Source organism: Ailuropoda melanoleuca, chromosome 3 (genome assembly GCF_002007445.2).
Source record: "Ailuropoda melanoleuca isolate Jingjing chromosome 3, ASM200744v2, whole genome shotgun sequence".
Taxonomy (NCBI): Eukaryota; Metazoa; Chordata; class Mammalia; order Carnivora; family Ursidae; genus Ailuropoda; species Ailuropoda melanoleuca.
The window spans coordinates 23,315,260-23,340,804 of NC_048220.1; the positions used below are offsets into that span (position 1 = coordinate 23,315,260).

Genomic DNA, 25,545 nt, shown 5'->3' on the forward strand with positions numbered 1-25,545 from the left:
CTCAGTCAGAAGAACATGCAACTCTTGATCTTGCGGTCGTGAGTTTGAGCCCCATGTTGGGTATAGAGATTACCCCCCAAAAAAATAAACTTAATAAAATGCTGAACTATTTCATAATTAATACATACAGAACAAGGGGAGATGTACTACCTTACTTCAAGTTGGCATTTGATTGTTATTAAAATAATTTAGAGTTAATGTACTATAATGCAACCTGGTATGCTGCTAAGACATATCTTTTTTAAAAGATTTATTTCTTTATTTGAGAGAGAGAGAGAGAGTGAGAGAGAGTGTGTACAAAGGGAAGGGGCAAAGGGACACAGAGAGAGAGAATCCCAAGCAGGTTCCGAGCTCAGCAGATATGGAGTTCAATCTCACAACCCTGAGATCATGACTTGAGCTGAAACCAAGAGTCAGACACTTAAATACTGCATCACCCAGGTGCCCCTAAGACGTATCTTTCTTTTTTTTTTTTTTTAAAGATTTTATTTATTTATTCGAAAGAGATAGAGACAGCCAGCGAGAGAGGGAACACAAGCGGGGGGGAGTGGGAGAGGAAGAAGCAGGCTCATAGCAAAAGAGCCTGACGTGGGGCTCGATCTCATAATGCCGGGACCACGCCCTGAGCTGAAGGCAGACGCTTAACCGCTGTGCCACCCAGGCCCCCCCCAAGACGTATCTTTCTATCCTTTAACTTGGTTTATAGTTAAATCTAACATCTGAAATTTAAAATGTTATGTTTTCAAATGAGCATAGATTTCAAGGCCACTCAGTGTGCAATCTGAATTCAAAGAATTTTCTTGGTTTGATCCTCAACTCTCAAGAGTGAAACATTAAGTTCTAGGTGGACATCATAAATTAATTAATTATACTGGAACAAAAGAGTATCAAAATACGCAGAAACTTTACAGATATGTGAAATAACAATTTATAGTCATAGAACTTCACAAAAATATACAATTATTTGTGGATACCTTTTTGTTCACTGTCTATAATATTCTACTAAGTAATAAGACATCTTTTTAAACTAGTAACAACCGCTGTTAAAATAACTTCAAAAGGTCAAAAATGGCATTTATCAGCTTAGAAAACAAACGAGGTTCAATATTTTATGCTGCTTACTTTATTTTTTAACACACTAACTTAATTATTACCAATTCTCAAATATTTAACATTTTCAAATTACTTAAAGCATTTATTCATTTGGCTAAAAATTGAGAGGTATATTTTCAATGTTAGATTCATTAGAAAATTAAACTTTTATGAAAAATATTGGTCTTTATTCTAACAGCACAATTATCAATTTTTCTACTTATCTGTACTATCACATAGACCAAAGTCCTTAAAATATGACTAAAAGAAAAATATGCCAGAATATAATGCCAGATTCCTTTCCTATTTTTGCTCCCAATTTCCCTGGTTGGCAAGATGCCAGAGTGCTGCAGTGACACCATGCTAGCAGCAGCAAAAACAACTGACTGCTTTTGGACGTTACACTACTAATCCTTCAACTAAGGAAAATTACTGGTTCCCTCTCCTGTCTTTATTTTAAAGGCTAAAGCAATGAAGAGTTAACGTGAGTTAATAAGCATTATGGAAGATCCACCAGGGTAAAGAATTAGGTGCTTTCTCAAATTAACCACGAAACTCCTAGAAATGCTCCACTGCCACTCTTCAAGTTGTTTACTTTTGTTTTCCTTCATTACTGGACAACTTTGCTACAGATATTGTCACCAATTACTCTAACTGTAATTTATTTAATAAAATTCTAGCAGATAAAAATTTAACTCAAATGAAGTCATAATAGCAACCTTTTTAGACTAAAAATGTGAATTAATCCAAGAACTCTCTCTCGTTGAATTAGATTAGACCAAGCTAAAAATTCTATAAGAAATAAGCCAATGAGGGCCGCTGGGTGGTTTGGTTGGTTTGGTTGGTTAAGCTTCTGACTCTTGATTTCACCTCAGGTCTTGATCTCAGGCCCAGTGTGGAGCCTACTTAAAAATAAAACAAACAAACAAAAACACCCAACTAAATAAATAAGCCAATGAGAATAAATAGTTAAGGCGTTTCAAAACAGTTTGCATAACAATTGTAATAGTTAAGTACATTTTCTAATTCATCTCTGTGTTCTTGCCACATATTGGTTGTTTTTACAAAATGATAAAGTAGAAAAAAATAATCAGCTTAAATGTAACAGAGTTGAAGAAAGAGCAAAAGATATTGCCTGGGAAAAGATCTCCATCTAATCAGATTTTCACTTATTGTACAACACAATTTCACAATTGTACAACAATTGCCTTACGGTATTACAGTGTTTTAGGTGATGAGGGATAGGACTGGCATCTCACAAAATTATAACATCTTTACTGACTTAACCTTTTCTTTCCACTGTCTAAAAATAGAGTACTTCAACAATCCACATATATAAATGCCTAATGTATTTATTTTATTTAAAAAACAAATTGATCCATCACATCTAATATAAACTAACAAAGAAGGAAGAGATTTCACAGAACTAAAACAAATAATCCTAAAATTTGTATAGAATCACAAAAGACCTCCAATAGTCAAAGCAATCTTGAGAAAGTAGAACAAAGCTGGAAGTATCACAATCCGAGATTTCAAGATATACTACAAAGCTATAGTAACAAAATAGTATGGCACTCGCACAAAAATAGACACATAGGCAAATAGAACAGGACACAGAGATCAATGGAACACACAGATAAACAGAAGTGGCATAAAAACTTGCCCACAAATCAAAAGAACAGAACACACCTATATGGTCAATTAATTGACAACAAAGGAGGCAAGACAATCACGAAAAGACAGTCTTTTCAATAAATAGTATTGGGGAAACCGGACAGCTACGTGCAAACAAATGAAACTGCACCACTCTCTAACACCATACACAAAAATAAACTCAAAATGGCTTAAAGACCTAAATGTGAGACCTGAAACCATAAAACTCCTAAAAGAAAACATTAGACTGTAATCTCTTAGAGATCTCCCTTAGCAATATGTTTATGGATCTGTGTTCTCAGCCAAGGGAAACAAAAGCAAAAATAAATTACAGGGACTATACCAAAATAAAAAGCTTTTGCACAGCAAAGGAAACCATCAACAAAACAAAAAGGCAACCTACTGAATGGGAGAAGGCACTTAAAAATGATGTATCGGATAAGGGTTTAATATCCAACATATATAAAGAACTTACACAACCCAACACTAAAAAAGACAAACAATACTATTTAAAAATAGGCAAAGGACCTGGATAGACATTTTTCCAAAGGAGATATACAGATGGCAAACAGATGCATAAAAGATGCTCAACATCACTCATCAGCAGGGAAATGCAGATCAAAACCACAATGAGATATCACCTCACACCAATCAGAATGGCTAGTATTAAAAAGACAAGAAAATAACAAGAGTTGGCAAGAATATGGAGGAAAGGAAACCCTTGTGCACTGTTGGGAGGTGGCTATAAATTGAAGAAGCCACTGTGGAAAATAGTATGGAGGTTGCCCAAAAAATTAGAAACAGCAATACCACATGATCCAGTAATTCCATTACTGGGTATTTGCCCAGAGAAAGTGAAAACACTAATTTAAAAAGATATACGCACCACTATGTTTACTGCAGCATTATTTACAATAGCTAAGATATGGAAGCAACCTAAGTATCCATTCACAGATGAATGGATAAAAAAGATATGGTGTATATATATATATAATGGAATATTACTCAACCATAAAAAGGAATGAGATTTTTTTTTTTTTAGATTTTTTTTAAAGTAAGCTCTACACCCAAAGTGGGGCTCAAAGTCACAACCCTGAGATCAAGAGTCACATGCTCTACTGACTGAGCCAGTCAGGTGCCACCCCAAAAATGAGATCTTAACATTTGAGACAACATGGATGGACCTAGAAAGTAATACAATGAGTGAAATTAGTCAAAGAAAGACAAATACTGTATGACTTCACTTATATGTGGAATCCAAAAAACACAAAACAAATGAATAAACAAAAAAATCAAACAGACTCTTAAATACAGAAAACAAACTGGTGGTTGCTAGAGGGCATAAAGGGGAGTGGGTGGGTGATATAGGTAAAAGGGGATTAAGAGGTACAAACTTCCAGGGATCAAGCTAAAAAGTCACAGAAATGAAAAGTACAGCGCAGGGAATATGGTCAATAACATTGCATGGTGACAGATGACGACTATACTTATCATGGAGAGCACTCAGTAATGTACAGAAATGTCAAATCACTACATTGTACACCTGAAATTAATATAACATTATATGTTAATTATACTTCAATTATAAAAGAGGTGAATATTGCTTTTTTATCAAATAAAAATGAAAAATAGTATCTATTTTCTTCATCACATAAAACATCTAGACTATGTTGTCAAGTCATAAACCTTAAAGCATCTATATTCTAATAAGTAAAATATGTAGATTTAAATATTTTTTTAATCACTAGTTTTGTACCCATTCCCCAAGGAATGTTAATGCTCCTTTCTTCACGCTCCTGAGTTCTTTCCCCTGGGATGACCTGTCGTACCAACACAAAATTCTATTTTTCACTGCATCTATAAAAGCATACTAGTCAGCTTTACTTAAATGTATTCTTGTCACATCAAATTCAACATTTCTAAAACTGAACTAGTTCCCAGACCATTTCTCATTTGGGTCTTTCATATTTCCATCAGTGAGAACAGTCACTAAATTTCAGCAATTCCTTTGTCTCCCTCTTTCTGTTTCCTTCTACATTCTTTCATGTCTTCTTTTGCAATATATTCTATTTTAATTTTGCTTTTCTAACTTTAAATTCAAATTGCTGCAACGCAGCAAGGGTCTCATGACATTTACCAGGATTCTTGAATTAAACTTATATGAGACCTCCCTATTTTTACTCTTCCAACGTATTCTAAAAAATAGTGCTAGATTATTATATATTGTTGCTTTATTTTTAATATGAAACCTTCCACCTCTTTCAAAATCAAATTTTGTCCTTCTAAGACAAGACTTTAAAACCTAACTCCAGTTTACTTCTCTAATCTCACTTCTTTCAACTTCTGTACAAAAAACTCTACAGACCAATCAATGTCTCTGCTCTCTGTACTTTGTCCTGCTTTAACATCTCTGAGTTTATGTTGTACCCCTAACCTAGAATGCAACAGTTTCTCCCTCCTACCTTAATTCTGCACATCCCTTAAGACCAAATGCATGTCCCGTTTCCTCCGAGAAAATTTCTCTACCCAATTGGACTCTGTGTTACTCACTTGGCATTTATTATGAGTCACTTTTATTCAGTATTGTTTTCAGGTGCCCTCCCATCTTTCTGATTAAACAATAAAAGTTCTTTAGAGCAGATACTGGCTTTTACTGTTTCTGAATAAATATTTCATAATATTTGGCATAACTTTCACTACATTATATATAAGCATATATATCTTGTATCACCATAAAATTTCAAAATGTAGACAATAAGATAGGGTACCACACTTTCTTATTCTACACTACGTCTTAATACATCTGTTAACTAAAAGATCTCCTATATAATTTTTTATTCCATAACAGTTCCTCTTTTGAGCAATTAAGGTAAAAGAAGCAAACCTTTAAAAACTTTATTTCTCTCGTTGCAATTTTGTTGACAGACTTTTCTGGTTTCTCATAAAATATCTTAATGGCCACTATCTGCCCAGTATCCTTATGTTTACACTTCATCACTGTTCCATAACTTCCTTCTCCCACTTTTCCGAGGGTTTCATACATCTCCATTTTCAAGCCCGGATTCTTCTTCATAAAAATAAAGAAAAAAAAAAACCCGTTAAACATTTGTACATTTATTTATTCAAGCTGAACAATGCATTTCCACAATAAACCCATATTTTAAAATACGTAAACATGGAAAATATTAATCTTTTCCAGACACTTGTTTGTCCTCCGGAACTCTGTCATCTAGGCAGTACGGTGTCCTCGTGGGGCTCCAGCGCTCACCAGAAGTTAGGGAGCTTCCTGCTGTCTCGGTCATACCCGTGAACACTCAGATTTAAGATTCCCTCACTACACGTCACCTATCCATCAGGAATGGTGTCCGCACACTTCCTGTCATACGCCCCTCAACTATGGGGTTCCCGAAATACCGCAGTCGCCTACAGATCAGGCCCCCCGACCCAAGAAAACCTCAGCCCCACTGGTTCCTCAAACCAGACGTCTTAGGTTCCCGGACCAGTGTTGCGCCCCCTGCCCCGCAATCGACCTCCTCTGGTCAGCCGACGACGTCTCAGCCCATTTTGCGGTCCCCCCGGCCTGGCTCCGCGCAGCCCGGCGGAACAACCGGACACCGACCCTACTTAGCTTGCCAGCCCCTGTAGCGCCAGGCAGCCCACTACCATGGCAACGGTGCCGCTGACCTCGCGCTCGGGGCCTACTGCGCAAGACCGGAACATCGGGCGCACTCGGCCCGACCCGGAAGAGAAAATGAGAAATGGTGAAAACAAGTTCCCGGTGGATGCTAAGTGAAAGCTTTCTTGGGGTTGGGGTGGGGAATATTTGGATTGAGACCACAAGGTCTCACAAGGTTGGTTTTGAGTAGAGGTGGGGTAGGATCCACATTTTACTGCACCGAGAGTCTGCATGTCTTCTAGGGAGGGGCAACATAGGCGGAAGCTTGCCCGACCGGCTTCTTAAATGCCTCCAGGTCAAAGAACTTCTGCCGCTGGTGCTGGGTCCTAAAAGGATGGCTGGAGTCTTTAAATAGAGACATCTTGTAAAACAAGTCTTCCAGGGAAGTCTTGTGTAATTATAGTAGTCTAAGTTACCTAGTTATATTAATATCCCATAGACCTGAGTTCAACCTCAGCTGTCGACATTCATCCTTAAATGGGGTTGAAACGGTTTTTTTTTTAAAGATTTTTATTTTTATTTATTTGACAGAGATAGAGGCAGCCAGCGAGAGAGGGAACACAAGCAGGGGGAGTGGGAGAGGAAGAAGCAGGCTCATAGCAGAGGAGCCTGATGTGGGGCTCGATCCCATAACGCCGGGATCCCCAACTGAGACGAAGGCCGACGCCAAACCGCTGTGCCACCCAGGCGCCCCAAGAATATTTCTTGAACACCTGCTATATACTTTTAATTCTTTTTTCCGAACTCGTAATACTCCTTTTTAAAAACACCCTCTTTGGGAAAACAAAAGGGTTCGGTAGACATACCAACATGTCCTGACATACAAAGGGCACAGCAAGGAGGGGGGAGAGCCATTAACTAATTGCTCAAGAACTACAATGGGGTTCTGCTGACCTGACAGCCACCATAAACTATGAATTTCTTTAGCATTTCACTGCATATGAACCAACTTGTATGTCTTCATCCTTAGCTACAGACTGGAGAGATTTAGGATCCATACAGCAGGAAGACAAAACAATGAGAATATTCAGCTTTTAACTTACAGAAGCTCATTTGTGAATGCATCGCAGAACCTATCAAGAGTTAGGCTTGGCTAACTTGATCACAAAGGCAGTTATAAAAGCAAAAGACAGAATCAGGGTTTCAAGAAAAGGAGGTAGCAAGAAAGTGGGGGAAATTAACTCTTTCAGTTTCCATGAAACTATGGGCAACTTGGTGCAATGGTCCCATTTCGCCTTGGGCTGAAGAATCACCCAGAAGGCTATAAGGCGCTTGGAGCCCTCCAAACCATTAATGCCCTGAGGCCAGGAGTCAAAGGCAATGGAAGGAGGGAACTCAAGGAAATGTCAGAATCCCCACGGACTGCATCAACACCTCTGAGCTCCCTGGTGGGCGACATCTCAGGCCCATTTGCACCTTGTGTAGAAAACCTGAAATGAGTTATCCAGGTTAGATATATAACCCCACCCCTCATCTGCAAAATCTCTTCCCCACATCCGAGTCATATTTGTAGGCTTTCTTGACAACCAACCACCCTTCTAAATGCTTTGAGATTTCATCTCCATGTACCCCATCTTAGCCAAATCCATTGACTTTGACATTTTGACACCAATCCTCAAATGAGAGCAGACCCACGTTAATATAAGATTCTGTAATAACATACAAATGGTCAACAAACCTTAAGACAATCTCTATACCATTCCTTTTTGTCCCCATAATTTCCAACCCTGGAAACCCCAGCATAATGCACATACAGACTATTTAATGGCCTTATGGAAGAGGTTCAGGGAATTTTACTTGGTGTGGGCCGTAGTATTTCAATGCTGCACTTATTATAAAAAATGGAGGTTCCCTCACTCTGCCCCACGTACCAGATTTGATAAGCCCTTGAACCAACCAAAAAGGATTTTAAATCTATATTATTTTTGGCTCTGTTTTAAAGACTAAGAAGCAAAACAAGCTTTTGCTTCCGCCAGGACCGCCGACCCAGGTCATGAAACAAACTGGAGGGAAAACTAGTAAAGGCCTCTCTTCCCCTCAGCCCCATAAATTTAATCACTCTCTCCATAGACCTGACTGAGATTTAGGCGACGCTCCCACGTGATCTGTTCTAATTCGTCATAGGGACACGTGGTTCTAGATACTTCGTCCCCTCCCCCTCAGGGGTGGATTGTTGACAACGCCGCCGACAGTCACGTGATCTTACGTCATCCACCTCCTTTCCCTGAAATCTCTGGCCCCGGATGCGTCTCTCTGTTCCCCACCCGGTCGAGTTTAAACTACTGAAAGGGGGAGACACAGGATGGTGTTTCGCTTTCGGGGTCTCTTAATCCACAATCTCCAGACCGAGAACAGAGAACATTAACTTATCGATTAGATCAGGAAGCCAAAATGGATAGAACACTGCTCAGAAGCTCCCACAACGAGCTCTCAAACGCCCCGTGCCCTTCTCCCGCACCCCTCACTCTGTGGTACTGGCGGAGGGCGGAGGGATCTGGAGGCGGCGGAGGGAGACGTCATTGCAGGGTTGTTTGTGCTGCCTCGGCGGCGACGGTGACCCACAGTGATTCGGCCGCCGCGCCGGGGGGTGGGGGGGCTGTGCGGGACTCTTTTCTTTCAGACTGACCGCGGGGCAGCTGGGGAGCATGTCGACTCCGGCCCGGAGGAGGCTCATGCGGGATTTCAAGCGGTAAGGGCCCTCACCTTCGCTTTGATGACGGCTCCTCCCCATAGCTGTGGGGCTGCAGGGCGGGGATCCGGGACACCTTCCTCTCATAACGCTAAGAGGGCCGACTGTGGGCCCATCGGTACCGACGGAAGCCCAGTCTTAGCCCCCGTTCGCACTCCCTCATCCTTGCTTCCTCACTCTTCCGACGTAAGAAATTTCGATACCCCCTCCCCCAAAAGTAAAAAGATGGCCATGGTCTATCCTAGGATTCTCCGCTGCCCACTTGAGTCAGCTGCCCGATGTTTGGCCCTAGAGTTCAAGCCTCATCCCTCCGACCCTGCGCTCTGTCGTGCCCGGTCCCTGTCCCCCAAAAGCAAACCCTTGCAGAATCTTTTTCTCTGCTTGCTGCACCAGTTTTGCTGGATGGTCCTGCGGTCTTCGCTGAGGGGCAGGGTTGAGGCGAAAAGCGCCCCCCCCTTCTCATTCTTTCTGCAGCGAGGGTGGGGTCTGCAGCGCGAGGTCCGGAGGTGGTTAACCCATCCTCCGAAACCCGACTCTCCCTCGCCGGCCCGAAAGGACCTTGAGAGCTGGCTTAGAGACCTGGGATTCGGGCTGGCAGCCCGGGCTGCCAGTGCCTTCTGGAACTCAGCTCTGTGGCCTGGTGTCTAAAGCTCTATCTATAGCCTCCAAAGTCTGGAAAAATGCCTTCCTTGAGACTGGCGCTAACCTGATACTCCCTCGGCCTCCTTTTATAAAATAGGGTTTTGTTGGGAGGTGTTCGGGTTAGTGAGGAGGAAGTGACTTTTTTTCAGTTGTTTACCTTTGATTGAATACTTGGAGGTACCGGGGGGTGGAGGGGAGATGAGAAAACTTAGCATTACGATCCACTGCACATTTTTAAGTGTTGTTGTTTTTTTTTTTTTTCCTGGGGACATCTGCGCTGATAGAGACAAAATATCTAGTATAAAAACTTAGGTTACCTGCTCGGGAAGTAACCTTTCAGCTTCACCATTATAAAGCCATAGGTGAGGCATTTGGAAGCCATTGTTTTGGGCTTTGGGCGGTTTATTATTGAATATATTCGTAATGTAGCCGTTTACCTTTGGTGGGCGAGATGAAGCATAATTCTTTAAAGGCTTCTGGTCATCGTGGCTTAATGTGTTTGAGGTTGAATGAAAAGAACTATTTTTATGTAGCCTAATTTCAAAGTATCCTATGACAGTCACTGCATATAGATATCTTTGTATATAAAATGTGTCGTTTATTTTTCTTCTGAAATGATAGTCTTCACAAGGAGATGCTCTGTTTGGTGCAAAAGTTGTCTGCTAAAGGATAAAATCAAATTTCATGTTAGCTCTGATGAGTGAAAGCCAAATAATAAAACTTCCAGTTTGCATCCATTGTTACTCTGGTTTCTTACTGCCCATCTCTGTTAAATTCTGAGTTGAACACATGGCACCTTTGGTGGTTTTCCAAAGGTCTTCAGGTTACGAGAATTTGATTATGAGAGTGTTGGAAGGTAGCTTTTTATCGAGTCTCCTGATAGGAGAGGTAGATTGAGCTGTAGCGCAGAGCTTTAAAATAGGGACTGATGAAAAAACATAACAGGCTTGATTATTTTAAAAGCCACTGCTAATTGAAGCAAATAGGATAAAACTCTCCTGCCTAAAACTAGTGCTAATTAAATCGAATGTAAGTGTTTTCGGTCATTTAGTTTTTGCCTTTAGGGTCCTTTGGTGGGGTGGCCATGTTGCACAGGTAGCTGTCGTTTGGACTCACACAGACCGTCTTTGCATGTTTACAGTAGCAAAAAAATGGTCTGTGAAAATATTTTTTGCATTTCAGGCTTTTAATTTTTGTTGTTGATGGCAGTCTGTACGCATCACTTCTCGAAGATACATCTTCATATTCAGAGTGATGACTCCAAAGCTCTTTGGAATTTTAGACAATTTGGAGAGGTATTTAATAAGTATATACGTGGTTGATTTTTTTTTTCTTAAGTTGTATGGTTTATTCCACCTCAGCACAAGAACAAGGAAACGATTTAGTTTGTGTGAAAGTAGGTAGAATAGCCCATAAGGGTTCTCTTTGGCCTTTGTAGTGACCTTAATGTTCAACTTTGAAAATTACTGCTCTGGATTTCTAGATTGCAAGAGGACCCACCTGTGGGTGTCAGTGGCGCACCATCTGAAAACAACATTATGCAGTGGAATGCAGTTATATTTGGGTGAGTATAACAAATGATAGGTATAGTGATACTTTAAGAAAAGTGAATGTATTCACTGGGCAAAGAGGCTGAAGTGGAATTGGGGGCTCGTACAGAAACTGCAAAATAAATTTTGAAAAAATTCTGCGAAGTGTTTTTGTCATTAACTAAAATTGATTTGTGTTGGTGTTACTGCCTGTGATTTTGTAATCACTTTGGGTTTTACCTGATTAAAAATTTCATTTGAAACTAAACAAGAAAAGGTAAATTATTTTGTACAAAATAAAATGTACTAAGCAAATGTTTATGCTTGCATTGTTTTGGAACTGTAAAAAGACTAAGAATAAAAAATAGCTTCCAGTGTGGCAAGAATTAACGAAAAATGTTAAACACATTATATATATTGCGTATATATCGTGTGTGTGTGTATATATATATGTATTTTTTTTTTTTAAAGAGAGATGGGTTGGGGGTGGAAGCAGAAGGGCAGAGAGAGAGAGAATCTCAAGCAGGCTCCACAGCCAGTGTCAAGCCCAACATGGAGTTCAGTCTCACAACCCAAAGATCATGACCTGAGCCCAAATCAAGAGTTGGCTCCTTAACAAACTGAGCCACCTAGGTGCCCCACATATATGCTTCTTGATTTAAAATTTCCTTAAGCCTTTTCTTCTGTTTTTCTGGGCTTGATCTTTTTTTCCTACTTTTTAAAACTAGGATTTTGCAGTAAAACTTTAAAGGAGCACCTTCATAAACAGAATTCTGAGTTGCCATTGAATTAGTTATGAGTCTGTGTTAAACACTAGTGAAAAAATTAGTGTAGTTTATTCTAAAGAGATTATATTAAATTCAGGCTAACATGCTTTGAGATCTAGAATGTGCCTTGCAAGAAATAATTAAATATGATGGTGTTGCTTAGGAAAGATGAAATTGGGATATGGAGGCAGGGAAAAGATTTGAGCAAAAGAAAGTGGTTTTCTTGGTTACATCAGTTCTGTCTAGATGTTTTGAACAAGAGCTGTTGCTCTGTTGGGAAGCAGGACACTTTGGTTTGGTGTTACAATTATCTTTGAAGGCTATTTCCATCTTATTGATGTAAATTGAAAATACGATTTTTTTCTCTTAATACACATTTACAAAATGACTGGTTGGTATTTATGAACTGAATTGTTGGTGTAGTAAAATTATGAGCTTTTGCGGGGGGTTGGTTTTTTTCTAAAACCCCCCTAAAATGAAAACTTAGAAAATAGTTACTTTATGCCTACATCTATAAAAATCTAGGGCTAAGATGATACTAAACAATATCTTTGAAACTTCACAAATCATTAAAATAAGCTCCTCATTCTCTGTGAGTTTATCCTTTCCACTCTTAAAAATCAAGAAAACGGGCACCTGGGTGGCTCAGTTGGTTGGGCAGCCGATTGTTGATCTCAGTTTGGCTCTTGGATCTCACGGTCTTAGGGTTGGGCCCCACGTGGGGCTCTGCACTGCGCCTGGAGCCTACTTTAAAAAAAAAAAAATGAGGAAAAGGCAGAATGAAACATTTTTAATCAGAAATCTTCTTGTTTTCAGACCAGAAGGGACACCCTTTGAAGATGGTAAGTCATTCTCAATTATGTTTTCCGTAGTATTAGGACATTGTTTTTAAGTAGGAAATTGTAACACACCAACATATCTAACTTAAAACTATTTTCTATTGTTATTAGGTCAAATTAAAACTAAATAATGCTACTGAGAATTTATAGTTCACAAAGGACTTTCTTTCCACATCAGCTTGACCACCTCCATTGCCAGTTCTTTGTGTTACTTTGGTATTTGGTTGTAGAACTGTAGGCCTAGATGGTAGGTTAAAGGAGGGTAATAATGCTTTTTTAACATTGTTATCTATGTTGGTAAGTTGTTGAGCTGAAATTGTTCTTAAACATACATAGGTGGGGCATCTGGTTGGCTCAGTCTGTAGAGCATGTGACTCTTGATCTCAGGATTGTAAGGCTGAGGCCCACATTGGGTGCAGAGATTACTTAAAAGTAAAAAAATTTAAAAATCTCAAAAAAACCCCAAAAAGCCACATAATGTAGCTGCCTGTAGCTGCACAAACAGCTAACTCCTGGTACCTATAAGTAGTTGGCATCTCTGTAATCTTTTGCCTCTTAAATTTAGTTTTTTCACCAAGAGCCAGGAAAATGGAAAACGGTTCTGATACATGTTTATAATTGAGCTTTTCTTATTGATTTTAGCCAGGTTCTTAGATTTTCTCTAATTGTAGCATAGATTTTTAAGAATTATTGAACAGGTTTTTAATTATCAAAATGGCTTCAGAATTAACCCATTGTAGATATTTACACAAAGATACTGATTGTACTGTTTTTAAGGAAATAATTTGAATGTCTAATAGGGGAAAAATGGTTAAATTTTTTTTTTTAAGATTTTATTTATTTATTTGACAGAGAGAGACAGCCAGCGAGAGAGGGAACACAAGCAGGGGGAGTGGGAGAGGAAGAAACAGGCTCCCAGCTGAGGAGCCCGATGTGGGGCTCGATCCCAGAACACCGGGATCACACCCTGAACCAAAGGCAGACACTTAACGACTGAGCCACCCAGGCGCCCCCCCCCTTTTTTAAGTAAATTTATGATTTATCTAGATTGTGGAATATCATGTACTTGTTGAGTAAATCTGGACATAAGTCTCAAGAGACAAAGTTTCAGAATGATACATGTTGTATTACATTTTTACCAAATACATGTATGCAGGTGTGTGTATTAAAGGGTTATGTTTCCCACTGTTCACAGTGGTAACCGCTAAGGTGGGGGTAAGGAATAGAAGAAAAGTACTTAAGGACTTCAGCTTTTTGCACTATACCAGGGGTTCTTGGGTTGTCCATGAGCCCGCTCTTCAAATCCCTAAGACTGTTCCATGGATTCTTTGTAATAAAAACTGTCTTGGGATGCCTGGGTGGTTCAGTTGGTTAAGCATCTGCTTTAGGCTCAGGTTATGATCCCAGGGTCCTGGGATCAAGTCCCACAAGGGGCTTCTTGCTCAGTGGGGAGCCTGCTTCTCCCTCTGCCTTCTGCTCTCCATGCTTGAACGCATGCGCGTGCGCTCTCTCTCTCTGACAAATAAATAAGATCTTTAAAAAAATAAAAAATTGTCTTTATACCAATACTAAGACATTTGCCCTTTTTACTCTATCAGCATTTGCACTGGTGGTACAAAAACATTAGTGGCTGAAACTGGACCTATGCAGTTTAGTATCCTGGCACAAATCAACACAGTGGCTCTAAACTGTACTATAGTCATTGTACTCTTTACATTTTATTTATTTATGTATACATTTAGAAATGAAATTTTTTTAAGTTCTTTTTTTTAAAGCAATCTCTACATCCAACATGTGGGGCTCAAACCAACAACCCTGAGGTCAAGAGCCTAACACTCCACCAACTGAGCCAGCCAGGTGCCCCTTTTCTTTGCATTTTAAAAGCTGCCAATTTCACTTAAAAATTTTTTGTCTTGATGGCAAAAAAAAAAAAAGGTCTTGATGAAAAAGTAGGTATTATTATTATTATAATTACTGAATTCTGACCCTTAAGTATACATTTTTAAAATACTCTATGTGATTAAGTGGAAAGTATGCATAAAACACTTCTCGTGATGATTTTCTGGAGGAAAAGCACTTCTGCAGTTGTTTGAGTTGCAACTTAAACTTTTTTTCATGAAACATTTTTACTTGAATGAGTGAGAGATAAACTGTGATAGTTTAGATTTGACTGTTTGACAGACATACTCAAAAGTGACATAAGTGAGCTGTTAGATCAAGGAAAGTAACTGACAGTATTGTTGCTACTGATAAAATAATGGTTTCCCAGTACTTTAAGACTTCTCTGATAACATCAGTAGGTGGTATTACCTAATTGTGATTTGTTTTTGGTTAGTATATAATGAAATGTGGCAACATTTACAAGAATTGTATCATTCGTTGAACCAATGTTTTCTGAACGACCAGTGTATAATATGGAAAATTAGGGATGGATAAAACATTTACGAAGCGTATAACTGATTTTAGTGTAACTGATGCAAATAGTATGTATGATTTCTGATTCTCCATTGCAACTAACCCTTAAAAACCTACCACTTCCATAGTGTAGTAATCAAAAAAGAATATCTATAGTTATCTGAAAAAACTGTGAAAATATTCTTTTTTCACTTACATATTTTTGTGGGACTTTGTTTTCTTCCTGTACCTCATCCCAGAACAGCATATTGCAACGGATCAAATGCAGAAGCAGCTGAGAGAATCTAGCTGTCTTCTATTAAGCCAGTCATTAAAGAGATTTGCAAAAACGTAAAACAGTGCTAAGCTTCTCACTAACTTTTAGGGAAATATATTACTTTTCATCAGATGTTGCTTAAGTTAATGTGTAGTGAGTTTACAGTAATTAATGAATTTTTAAAATTTTTCTGGGTTGGGGCACCTAGCTGGCTCACTCGGTAGAGCGTGTAACTCTTGATCTCAGGGTCATGAGTTAGAGCCTCACATTGAGCATAGAAGTTACTTTAAAAAAAAAAAATTCATGAGTTAAATACTCTCTAATATAAGAAATACCAACAGTTAAATTCAGTGGCGTGCTGGAGGCAGTTTGTACTGATTCATGAGAACAGATTGTTAAAAATTGGGGGGAATTTTTGCAAGCTAGTTATTAAAGAGCCAATATTTAAAAGTGAAATTATTTTTCATTTTTGGTGGAAATCTATAAAAACGGTATGTTGTCACCTATCTCTTTCCTAGCTTCACATTCAGTTGACTTCCGTTTGGAAGCTTGGCCGTGATTGGGAATAAGAGTATAAAGGGGTCCTGAGACTCCATAAAGTGGGCAGAAAAAAACTTTAAAATTGCTGTTCATATTTGTGTAGGCTGAAATTTTTACAGTGTACATTTTTTTTAATTAAAGCAAATTAAAATGCACACTTTCAAAATACATAATTAAATACAAGGCTATCTTCACTATTTATTTATTTTATTTTTTTTTTTAAGATTTTATTTATTTATTCGACAGAGATAGAGACAGCCAACGAGAGAGGGAACACAAGCAGGGGGAGTGGGAGAGGAAGAAGCAGGCTCATAGCAGAGGAGCCTGATGTGGGGCTCGATCCCATAACGCGGGGATCACGCCCTGAGCCGAAGGCAGACGCTTAACCGCTGTGCCACCCAGGCGCCCCTATCTTCACTATTTAACTGTACATTTCATAACACCTCTGATATATTCAGAATATGAAATAGATACCATGTTTGATTTTGCTTGTATCTTTGGTTTCCCTAATCCCAAATTTCCAACCAGCAAAAAAATGTAAAAAGATAGAGGTTGTATACCAAACATAAGATAAAATATCAGATACTCATTTACTGAGTATGTCCACGGGGTTGTAGTTAGAATACCTCTCCAACCTACAGGTGGATTTCCTCAAAATAAAAGAACTGTGGATAGTTAATAAACAGAATAGAAGTCTAGAAAGACATACAAAACCAGTAATAATGGTTATTTCTGCAAAATAGATTTGGAATTGGAGTTGAGACTTATACTTTGTACACTGTGAACAGATTGACTTTGCTAGAAATGCATAATTTTTTTAAAAGCCTGTGTCTGTACTGACCATAAAATACTGCTCTACAAGAGTGTACCACTTTGGTCTATAACCAGCAGTAGGCAGTTACACTAACACTTACTGGTTCTTGGCATATTTAAGTGAAAGGATTTGTATGGGGACAGAAGAGACCTTTCAGATTAATGTCGATACCTCCAATCTAAGTCCTTTGTCATGTGGTAGTTAGCCCCTCTCAAAATCCTTTGGCATAACCCCTCCTAAGCTATAATAAACTAGCTGTAGTTCCCCAAATGTACATTTTAAATTTCAGTAGCTGGGGCCAAATTGCCTTCCAAAAGTATGGCAGTTTAACATTCCTACCAATAGCACATGAAAGTGTGTGTTCCCAAGTGCTTGCCAGCGCTGCGTGTTACCAGTCTAACGCGAATCAAAGTATATTTAATGTGTTTTATGTGCTAAGCCAAAATTGACGTTACTTTTTTGTGTGGTTGTGCAAAAACCAGTTTGTGTTGGGAATTCATTGATGAAGAGGTTAAAAAGTAAGGCTTGTCTTTACCATAATTATTTTGGTTTGTTTTCTATCTAGGTACTTTTAAACTAGTAATAGAATTTTCTGAAGAGTATCCAAATAAACCACCAACTGTTAGGTTTTTATCCAAAATGTTTCATCCAAATGGTAAGTAACATTTTATTAAACTTCATAAATGATGGGGGGGAAAGAGTTCTTTTGTTCCTTTTGGGCCTTGCCCCATAATTCTCACTGCTACAGGCCACTTCTGGATGTTGCTTCCGTGTCAGTATTAGCTACATTTTTTGTAGCCTGGAATCTTAACCTATTTATATGTAGAAACATGAAGGATACCAAAAAGAATTTGTTGCTTAAAAGTTGGTTTTTAAAAAATACAAATAGGGTTCCTGGGTGGCTCAGTTGGTTGTGTGTCTGCCTTTGGCTCAGGTCATGATCCCGCAGTCCTGGGATCCAGTCCTGCATGGGGCTCCCTACTCAGTGGGGAGTGTACTTCTCCCTTTACCCTTCCCCCCTGCTCGTGATCTCTCCCTCTCCCTCTCTAATAAATAAATAAAATCTTCAAAAATAATAAGAATAAATAAATAAAAATATAAATAAATGCTTGTACAAAATTGAGATCACATTGTATGTAGTTAAATAATTTTTTTATATATACTGTGAACATCTTATTAAATATTTTTTTGCATCATTCTTAATCGCTGCGTAATGTCCTGTGAAGTTACCATAATTAATCTGTGTCCAGTTTTTGGTGATTTTCAGGGTTTTTTTAAGATTTTATTTTAAGAGAGAGTGCAAGTGCGGGGGTGGTGTGGGGGGTGCAAAGGGAGAGAGAAAGAGAATCTTAAGCAGGCTCCACGTTCAAGGTGGAGCCTGCCACAGGGTTCCATCTCATGACCCTGAGATCAAGAACTGAGCCAAAATCGAGATTTGATTGCTTAACCAACTGAGCCACCCAGGTGCCCCAAGTTGTTTGTAATTTTAAACAGCACTTTGAACATTCTTGAAAATCTTCCCAAATACCCATGAATATTATTATAGAATAAGTTTTTAGAAGTGAGATTACTGGGTCAAACGTTTGTATGTTTTCAAGGCTTTTTTAAGTATAGTTTTCCATTTTTTCTCTCGTTCCTATTTTCATTTGGAGAAATTTATTTATTTATTTATTTAAACATTTTATTTGTTTATGTGACACACAGAGCACAAGCAGGGTGAGTGGCAGGCAGAGGGAGAAGCAGGCTCTCCAAGGAGCAGGGAGCCCAATTTGGGTCTCAGTCCCAGGACCCTTTCATGACCTGAGTCGAAGGCAGATGCTTAATCAACTGAGCCACCCAGGTGCCCCTGGAGAAATTTATTTTATTCCTATTTTCCATAAACGATTTCTGAGTGACTCTTTGTAATTAAATTTGTTCTTCTAGGACTTCCTGTTTACTCTTAATACGTGCATATTCCTGGATTATAAATTATGAAAGACTTATTTTCCAAAATATTTAAGCTTTCCTTTTTGTAACCTTTGCTTATTTAAACATGGTCTTCCCCATCAGTTAACTTAATTTCAGAAGGAGTCACTTAATATTTATTCCACTTTAGTTTAATCTGATTTAAACTTGTTATTGAATTGACCCCCAGTGTAGTAAGAAGGCTCTGTAAATGAAGGTGGGAAAGACTGTACAGTGTGCGGGGGTTCTGTGTATGTAGGTGTAATATTTTCATCCTTGGGGAAACAATGTTTTAGACCGTTCTCATTTTTTCATATTAATAACAGTGGTTTCCCTCTTTTCTTTTATCAGTACATTTTTATTTCTGGTCTAGTTTTTAAACATCTTTACTTGAAATATAATTCACATATTGTGCTGTTCATTCGTTTAAATTATACAGTTCAGGGGTTTTTAGTACACTGAGTTGTGCAACCATCACCATATCAATTTTAGAACGTTTTTATCTCTCTCCAAAAAATCCCATGACAGTTGGCATCACTCCACTTCTCCCAGCAACCTAGTAGGCTATAAATGAAATCCTGTAAGACATGTGGTCTTTTGTGACTGACTTCTTTCAGCTAGCATAGTTTTCAGGGTTCATCCATGTTGTAACTGCATTCCATTTCCTTTTATTGCTGAGTGAGATTTCATTGTATGGATATATACTATATTTTGTTTATCCATTCGTCAGTTGATGGGTGCTTGATTTCTTTTTTTTTTTTTTTTAAAGATTTTATTTATTTATTTATTTGACAGAGAGACAGCCAGCCAGTGAGAGAGGGAACACAAGCAGGGGGAGTGGGAGAGGAAGAAGCAGGCTCCCAGCAGAGGAGCCCGATACGGGGCTCTATCCCAGCTCTGGGATCACGCCCTGAGCCAAGGGCAGACGCTTAACGACTGAGCCACCCAGGTGCCCCGAGTGCTTGATTTCTAGTTTACTTTTGGATTACTTCTTAGGAATAGTTACTGATTCAGAACTTAAAAAATCATTTTGTACTTTAATGGGTTTTGCAGAGGTGATGATTGTTCTTTAGACTTGCCAAGTTTGATGTTCCTGTGGGATAGATAGTAAGCCGTTCACCAGGCTGCTTTAAGCAGAGAGTTAAGTCTGGTCTAAAGCTAGTAAGTGGAAGTAGCAAGCCCATGGATGGTCATTGAGGCCATGAGAGTGAATAACATCACCCAGAGGTGCCAGAAGGAAGAGGATGGAAGATAGAGAGAGCCCTGAGAAATGACAGTATTTAAGTATAATTTGCCTCCTCTCCCCCAAAAAACCTTACTTATTCCTGTCTTTATGTAGGGTGATGGGGCTTGCTCCATGAAGCTTTCCAAAGTTTGACAGTATCTATAACATTTAAATGCATTTATCCTTTGTCAACACAGCTGTTCTACTTCTGGAAAATTGTCATGTAGATAGAGTCTCACAAGTGGGTAAAAATTTATATTCATTGTATTTTCATGTAATCAGTTCAAGAGGAAGAAAAAAACCTCCCAAATGTTAAAGACTTAAAAGATACTAATCACTGGATATTTATTTTATGTTTTATTTATGAAAGGAATGCATGTTCATTATAAAAACAAATCATAAAATACAAGAATCCTATTACTTACAGAGAGCCAGTACTTATATTTTGGCAATTAGTCTTAACAATGTTTTTGTAATTACACATACTTCAAATGAAAATAGTTACATTTCAAATGAATATATTTAAATATTTTGTAAAAAATGACATTATCCTCTAAAAATCAAAAACTTCTTAAGGTGTTCTACATTGTGGGTGTCTTCCTATATCAATTAACAAAGGATAGATGTGTATCGTTTCTCTTGGCCACACTGGTATTGGTTATATGAATGTACTGTTATTTAGCCAGTCACCTCTTTATGGGTCACAAAGTAGTTTCTAATTTTACATGCTTATAAACAGTATTATAGTGAACTTCCTATAAATAAGACTTCAGGTGTCCACATTTATTTCTTTTAGGAATAATTTCTGGGGGAGTAATTATGATGTCAAAAAATAAGTATTTTTGAGGGCGCCTGGGTGGCTCAGTTGTTAGGCGTCTGCCTTCGGCTCAGGTCACCATCCCAGGGTCCTGGGATTGACCCCTGCATCCGGCTCCCTGCTCGGCAGGAAGCCTGCTTCTCCCTCTCGCACTCCCCCTGCTTGTGTTCCCTTTCTCGCCGTGTCTGTCAAATAAATAAAATCTTTAAAAAAAAAAAAAAATTTTTTTTTAAGAGCTTTATTTAAGGAGTTTAGAAATAGAGGATTTTGGGGCGCCTGGGTGGCACAGTGGTTAAGCGTCTGCCTTCAGCTCAGGGCGTGATCCTGGCGTTCCGGGATCGAGCCCCATTAGGCTCCTCCGCTATGAGCCTGCTTCTTCCTCTCCCACTCCCCCTGCTTGTGTTCCCTCTCTCGCTGGCTGTCTCTATCTCTGTCCAATAAATAAAATCTTAAAAAAAAAAAAAAAGAAATAGAGGATTTAAACAGATGAGCTATAAGGTGGGTGTTGAAAAAATTTAACTCTGACAAAGCTTCCTGATGAAGAGGTGCAAAATAAAAGACCTTAGTGTTGACACTGGTTTTCCTGTGAGACAAGAGGGTTTGGTAATTGATGTTCAGAACTTCTGACTAGGCCAAGCATTCTGTATTTGTGGTAAAGATTTCTCTTTTAACTGTTAAAATATGATAAAATTAATAGGTAACCAATTTTAGTGTTGTCTTTGCAGTGTATGCTGATGGTAGCATATGTTTAGATATCCTTCAGAATCGATGGAGTCCAACATATGATGTATCTTCTATCTTAACATCAATTCAGGTAAGTGTGTTAAGTTAGGTTGCATCATGATTTTTCAAGGTTCTGTGGGATATAGTCAGCTCTTTTAGGAGCAGTAACAGCTAACCAATGGCATAGCCGGGATGATAACATGCCATGATTTTCAGACAACTGGTCTGCTTTTTTGTTAGTGACCACATTGGATCAAACCCACAGTCCTGATCTTGTGTAAATAAAGTGTTCTCACAGGTCAAGTATTATTTATGCCCATGAAGCATAGCCAGAGGATGTGGAAAAGGAAAATGCTTCTTGGAAATAGAGAAAGATGATTGTTAGAAAAACCGTAGGTACCTCAGGAAACTGTCAAGTGCAGAGAACCATTAACTATGTTACCCTATCCAAGAAATACTATTTAAAAAAAAGATAGTGTAACCATTTGCCAAAACACTCTGGCAGATTATTTCAGAGTTGACCTTGAATGACAGTTTTGGGGAGAGGTGGAGTGAGGGATGTTTTAGTTCATGTGGATGTGAGAGGAGCAGAAGTAAAATTTTGGTTTGTGACCTTTTTTTAAAGCTTCTCCTATCACATTTCTGCTTTAATTCGGGACATTTTATAGACATTGTTTTCAACTTCCCTATTTCATTCCCTTGCTGCTAGTTGTATATGTTTTCTTGATAAAAGGAAACAAGATTCACTATCCAACTTACTGTCAGACATTTGCAAAGTAACCACAAAAACAGAGTTTAACTTTGGAAAATGTTAGCTGCTAAGCTATTTCTAGGTATTGTATATTAACCAAATCAAGCTGTTTATTTCCTGGCTAATGTTTCAGTATGTTGAAGAATATTCTTTCCCAGTTTCTTTGAAATTAGAGGTCTTAAGACATTAATGGCATAGAGGTCTGCCATTTCTTTACTGAGTAATTTGTTCTTTTGTACAAACTCAGTGCTCCATATCTGACCCATGTTAATGTAAAGAATAATTCTCTACAAATCCTTTTTCTTTTCTCTTTCCTTCCAGTCTCTGCTGGATGAACCGAATCCAAACAGTCCAGCCAATAGCCAGGCAGCACAGCTTTATCAGGAAAACAAACGAGAATATGAGAAAAGAGTTTCGGCCATTGTTGAACAAAGCTGGAATGATTCATAATAGACAACTGGTCTGTTAATTTTTTTCATCATTGTTGTGTATAATTTACCTCTCAGTAGAAAGGCTAACAAATTTTAAGTGCCACAGGTTTTAAGGATTCTGCAGAAAAAAAAAAAAAGTCCTTCAGTTTAGAACCTACAAAAGCTTGTGTATCTTGATTAATGTACTTTTTATTGCATGGTGTGAACTAAGTTATTGCTTACATAAATTTGTAATATATCCTGTTTGTATTTTTTTCCAAGTGTATAATGTTGGTGTGGAGTTTTCATGACAGAATAATACACATTTTGTAAATCTGTACTTTTTTCAAATATTGAATGCCTTATTTTTGAATTCTTTAGATTTTTAAATTGGAGAAAAGCACTTAAAGTTTTTTATATATGAATATTACATGTAAAGCTGTTAAAATACATAACTTCAGTGCAAGAGACTTTGTCACTTATTTCCTTATCTGTGTAGGAGGGGTTAATAAGTCTCTAGCTCTCCATCAATTGATAGTTTCATTTCCAATTTCAAAAGAACAGATTTATATTTTATCAAGAAATTCTTCAAATTTGATTCTAACTACCAATTATAATTTCAGAATTTATTTTATGTGTTTGAAACTATATCCGTTTCACTTGAGCAATTATAGACATAACTGGTTTGATTCTGTCCAACTCTGTATTTAGGCCACTTGTTACTGTTTCTTCATGCACTACTTTCTGTTAAACTGTACCTTTTGCAATTTCACAGTTTGTACCTCTACCATAAGGAATTGGCACCTCTACTGGGAGCAGAGAGCTAACGCAACTTATTTGCTGCTTGATAGCACTTTAAAAGATTTTTGATAATGAAGAAAGTAAAACCGTAAACATTTACCAAAATCCATGCCCCACTATTAACACTGAGTAAGAATTGGTTGCATTGGTTTAACAAGGCAGATATTTGGAAGGAATCTTGGTGTAACTTAAAATATTGAAAACTGCCTTTTAATGCAATTGCATATCTGTTTATTCTGGAAAAATGTTTTAATACCAGGGCCTGCTGAGTTGCTTTCTCTTGTGGAGATTTTTTTTTTAATCTCCTAAGTTGTATAAAAGTTGTACTGCATCTTAGTTTACTGGATACATTTAAAACACAGCATTGTAGAAAGCTAATACAAAGCTATCCTATGCCTTCAAATAGTACAGAAAATGGAAAATATACAAGTAAATTCTGTTGAACCACCTGTGTAGTCTTTCTAGTAGTTAAAACAGCTATTTGAGTAACCCCAGTAGTTTCTTGTTCTATTTTTCTTACTAGCTTAGTAAGCTAACAGTTTCTCTATTGGAAGACTAGGATCGCAGTGTCTCCAGCTTCTATTTTTTAAGCCAAGTTTAATATTGGAACAATAAATGCTGATGTTTCCCTTTAAAAGTTATTACTTGGCAAATTTTTCAGTAAGTGTATGATCTTAGGAAGCTTTTCATACAAATAAGAGTCCACTCACTGGAATTAATGGCCAAAAAAAAGAGATGCTTACGGGTACTTTTTGGTCATAGTAAATGTGACGCTTTTCATATTCAGCTCTTGAGACAAAGTGTAGCTTCTGTAGACATTTATTCCAGTGACATTTACTCCAGTGACTGACTCTTAAATGTACACTAGGTATGAGAGTCTCCCCTCTTATTTCATTAAATGCTGTTTGGTTCCTGCTTCAAAATCTTTTTTTATCCTAATCGGTTTTCCTTTCCCTATTTAAAAGTGAAATATTTCAAGTATTGATAATTATAAGGGAGTCACATCTCATTTTGTAGGGAGTCTCTGAGCTCTAAGTCCTAAATGCAATACATGCATAAAACTCATACCTCATCCACATTGCCATTGGAAAAAATTTTTAGGAATATTCCTCTCCCAATTACTCCTGTTTTTTTCTTCAGTCTTGGAACAGATTCCTATTTCTTTGGTTGAGTACTAGATGTAAACCTTCAATTTACAAGGTTATAGCATACAAAAGATGTTTACTTTTAAACTAGGTAAATTTTATTAATGTGTGGTATAGCAGGAGGCTAGAACTAAGTCATTTATTTTGGTATGAAGTTGGATTCATGCTAAAGTTTAAATGCATTTGTGATGCGCTTCCTCTGTAACGGTACTTCTGACATAGAATGCTCCATGTGCATGGCACTATGTGAAGCACTTTGACACATATGGTCACATTTCTGACTCACAGTAATCCCGTGAGGGTAGGTACCATTATATTACAGATGAGGAATCTCCAGGTACACAGAGATTAAGTAAGTGATTTGTTGAAGTTCAGTGAGCTGGCAGGTGATAGAGCTGGGATTTGTACCTGGGCAGTCTGGTCTTTTAGCCAAGAAGTAGACTATCCCTCAAGAGATATTAAGGTATTGAGTTCAGTTTTAGAAAATCTGTTTAAATACATCCCTCTCATTTTTAAAAACACTTGAGTTGATTTAGACTTGTGTACAGGCTGGTATCCAGTGAAGAAGTTTTCTTAACCACCATTTTCTACATCTTTTTTTTTTTTTTTTTGGATATAGGAACACCTTCTGGTTTCTGATACAAAGGGCTATGACCTATGACTTACTGATAGACCAAATTTCTTTCCCCTTCATGGAAATATTCTTAAGTCAGTACCCCCCACACACCCCAATAAAAGTTCCATGAATAACTTCTGAAACTGATAAAAAATTCTTACTCCTGTAGGTAGGTGGAAGGTAGTGGAAAAGAAATCTATT

General features: G+C 38.0%; 2 protein-coding genes across 3 annotated transcripts in view; one reads left to right on the top strand and one right to left on the bottom strand.

Annotated features, from left to right (window-relative positions):
• CDKL3 (cyclin dependent kinase like 3) overlaps positions 1-6,648 on the bottom strand; it is a 103,471-nt gene extending 96,823 nt beyond the window's left edge. Inside the window, exons 1-2 of the mRNA XM_034656015.1 lie at positions 6,365-6,648; positions 5,630-5,812 (exon numbers count right to left, since the gene is read on the bottom strand). Of these exons, the coding sequence (XP_034511906.1) occupies positions 5,630-5,794 (165 nt within the window). The 5' untranslated portion in view covers positions 5,795-5,812; positions 6,365-6,648. The remainder of the gene's footprint in view (positions 1-5,629; positions 5,813-6,364) is intronic.
• Positions 6,649-8,917: 2,269 nt separating this feature from the next.
• UBE2B (ubiquitin conjugating enzyme E2 B) lies at positions 8,918-24,213 on the top strand. 2 transcript variants are annotated; one of them, XM_002912915.4, is made up of 6 exons: positions 8,930-9,110; positions 11,236-11,316; positions 12,865-12,890; positions 17,478-17,567; positions 21,624-21,712; positions 22,694-24,213. In XM_002912915.4, exons 1-6 carry the CDS (start codon positions 9,067-9,069, stop codon positions 22,820-22,822), a joined length of 459 nt encoding a protein of 152 aa, XP_002912961.1. In that variant the 5' UTR covers positions 8,930-9,066; the 3' UTR covers positions 22,823-24,213. The 2 variants fall into 2 exon arrangements, with proteins under 2 accessions (XP_034511908.1, XP_002912961.1); XM_034656017.1 differs by lacking the exon at positions 17,478-17,567 and having other exon boundaries at positions 8,918-9,110.
• Positions 24,214-25,545: the final 1,332 nt, after the last annotated feature.

What these genes read in the sequence shown, in the direction of transcription:
- UBE2B (XM_002912915.4), top strand. Translation starts at nt 9,067, where the DNA reads ATGTCGACTCCGGCCCGGAGGAGGCTCATGCGGGATTTCAAGCG. An exon ending in CTCATGCGGGATTTCAAGCG is followed by an intron (nt 9,111 to 11,235) that starts GTAAGGGCCCTC and finishes CTGGATTTCTAG; the next exon opens with ATTGCAAGAGGACCCACCTG. An exon ending in AGGGACACCCTTTGAAGATG is followed by an intron (nt 12,891 to 17,477) that starts GTAAGTCATTCT and finishes TTTTCTATCTAG; the next exon opens with GTACTTTTAAACTAGTAATA.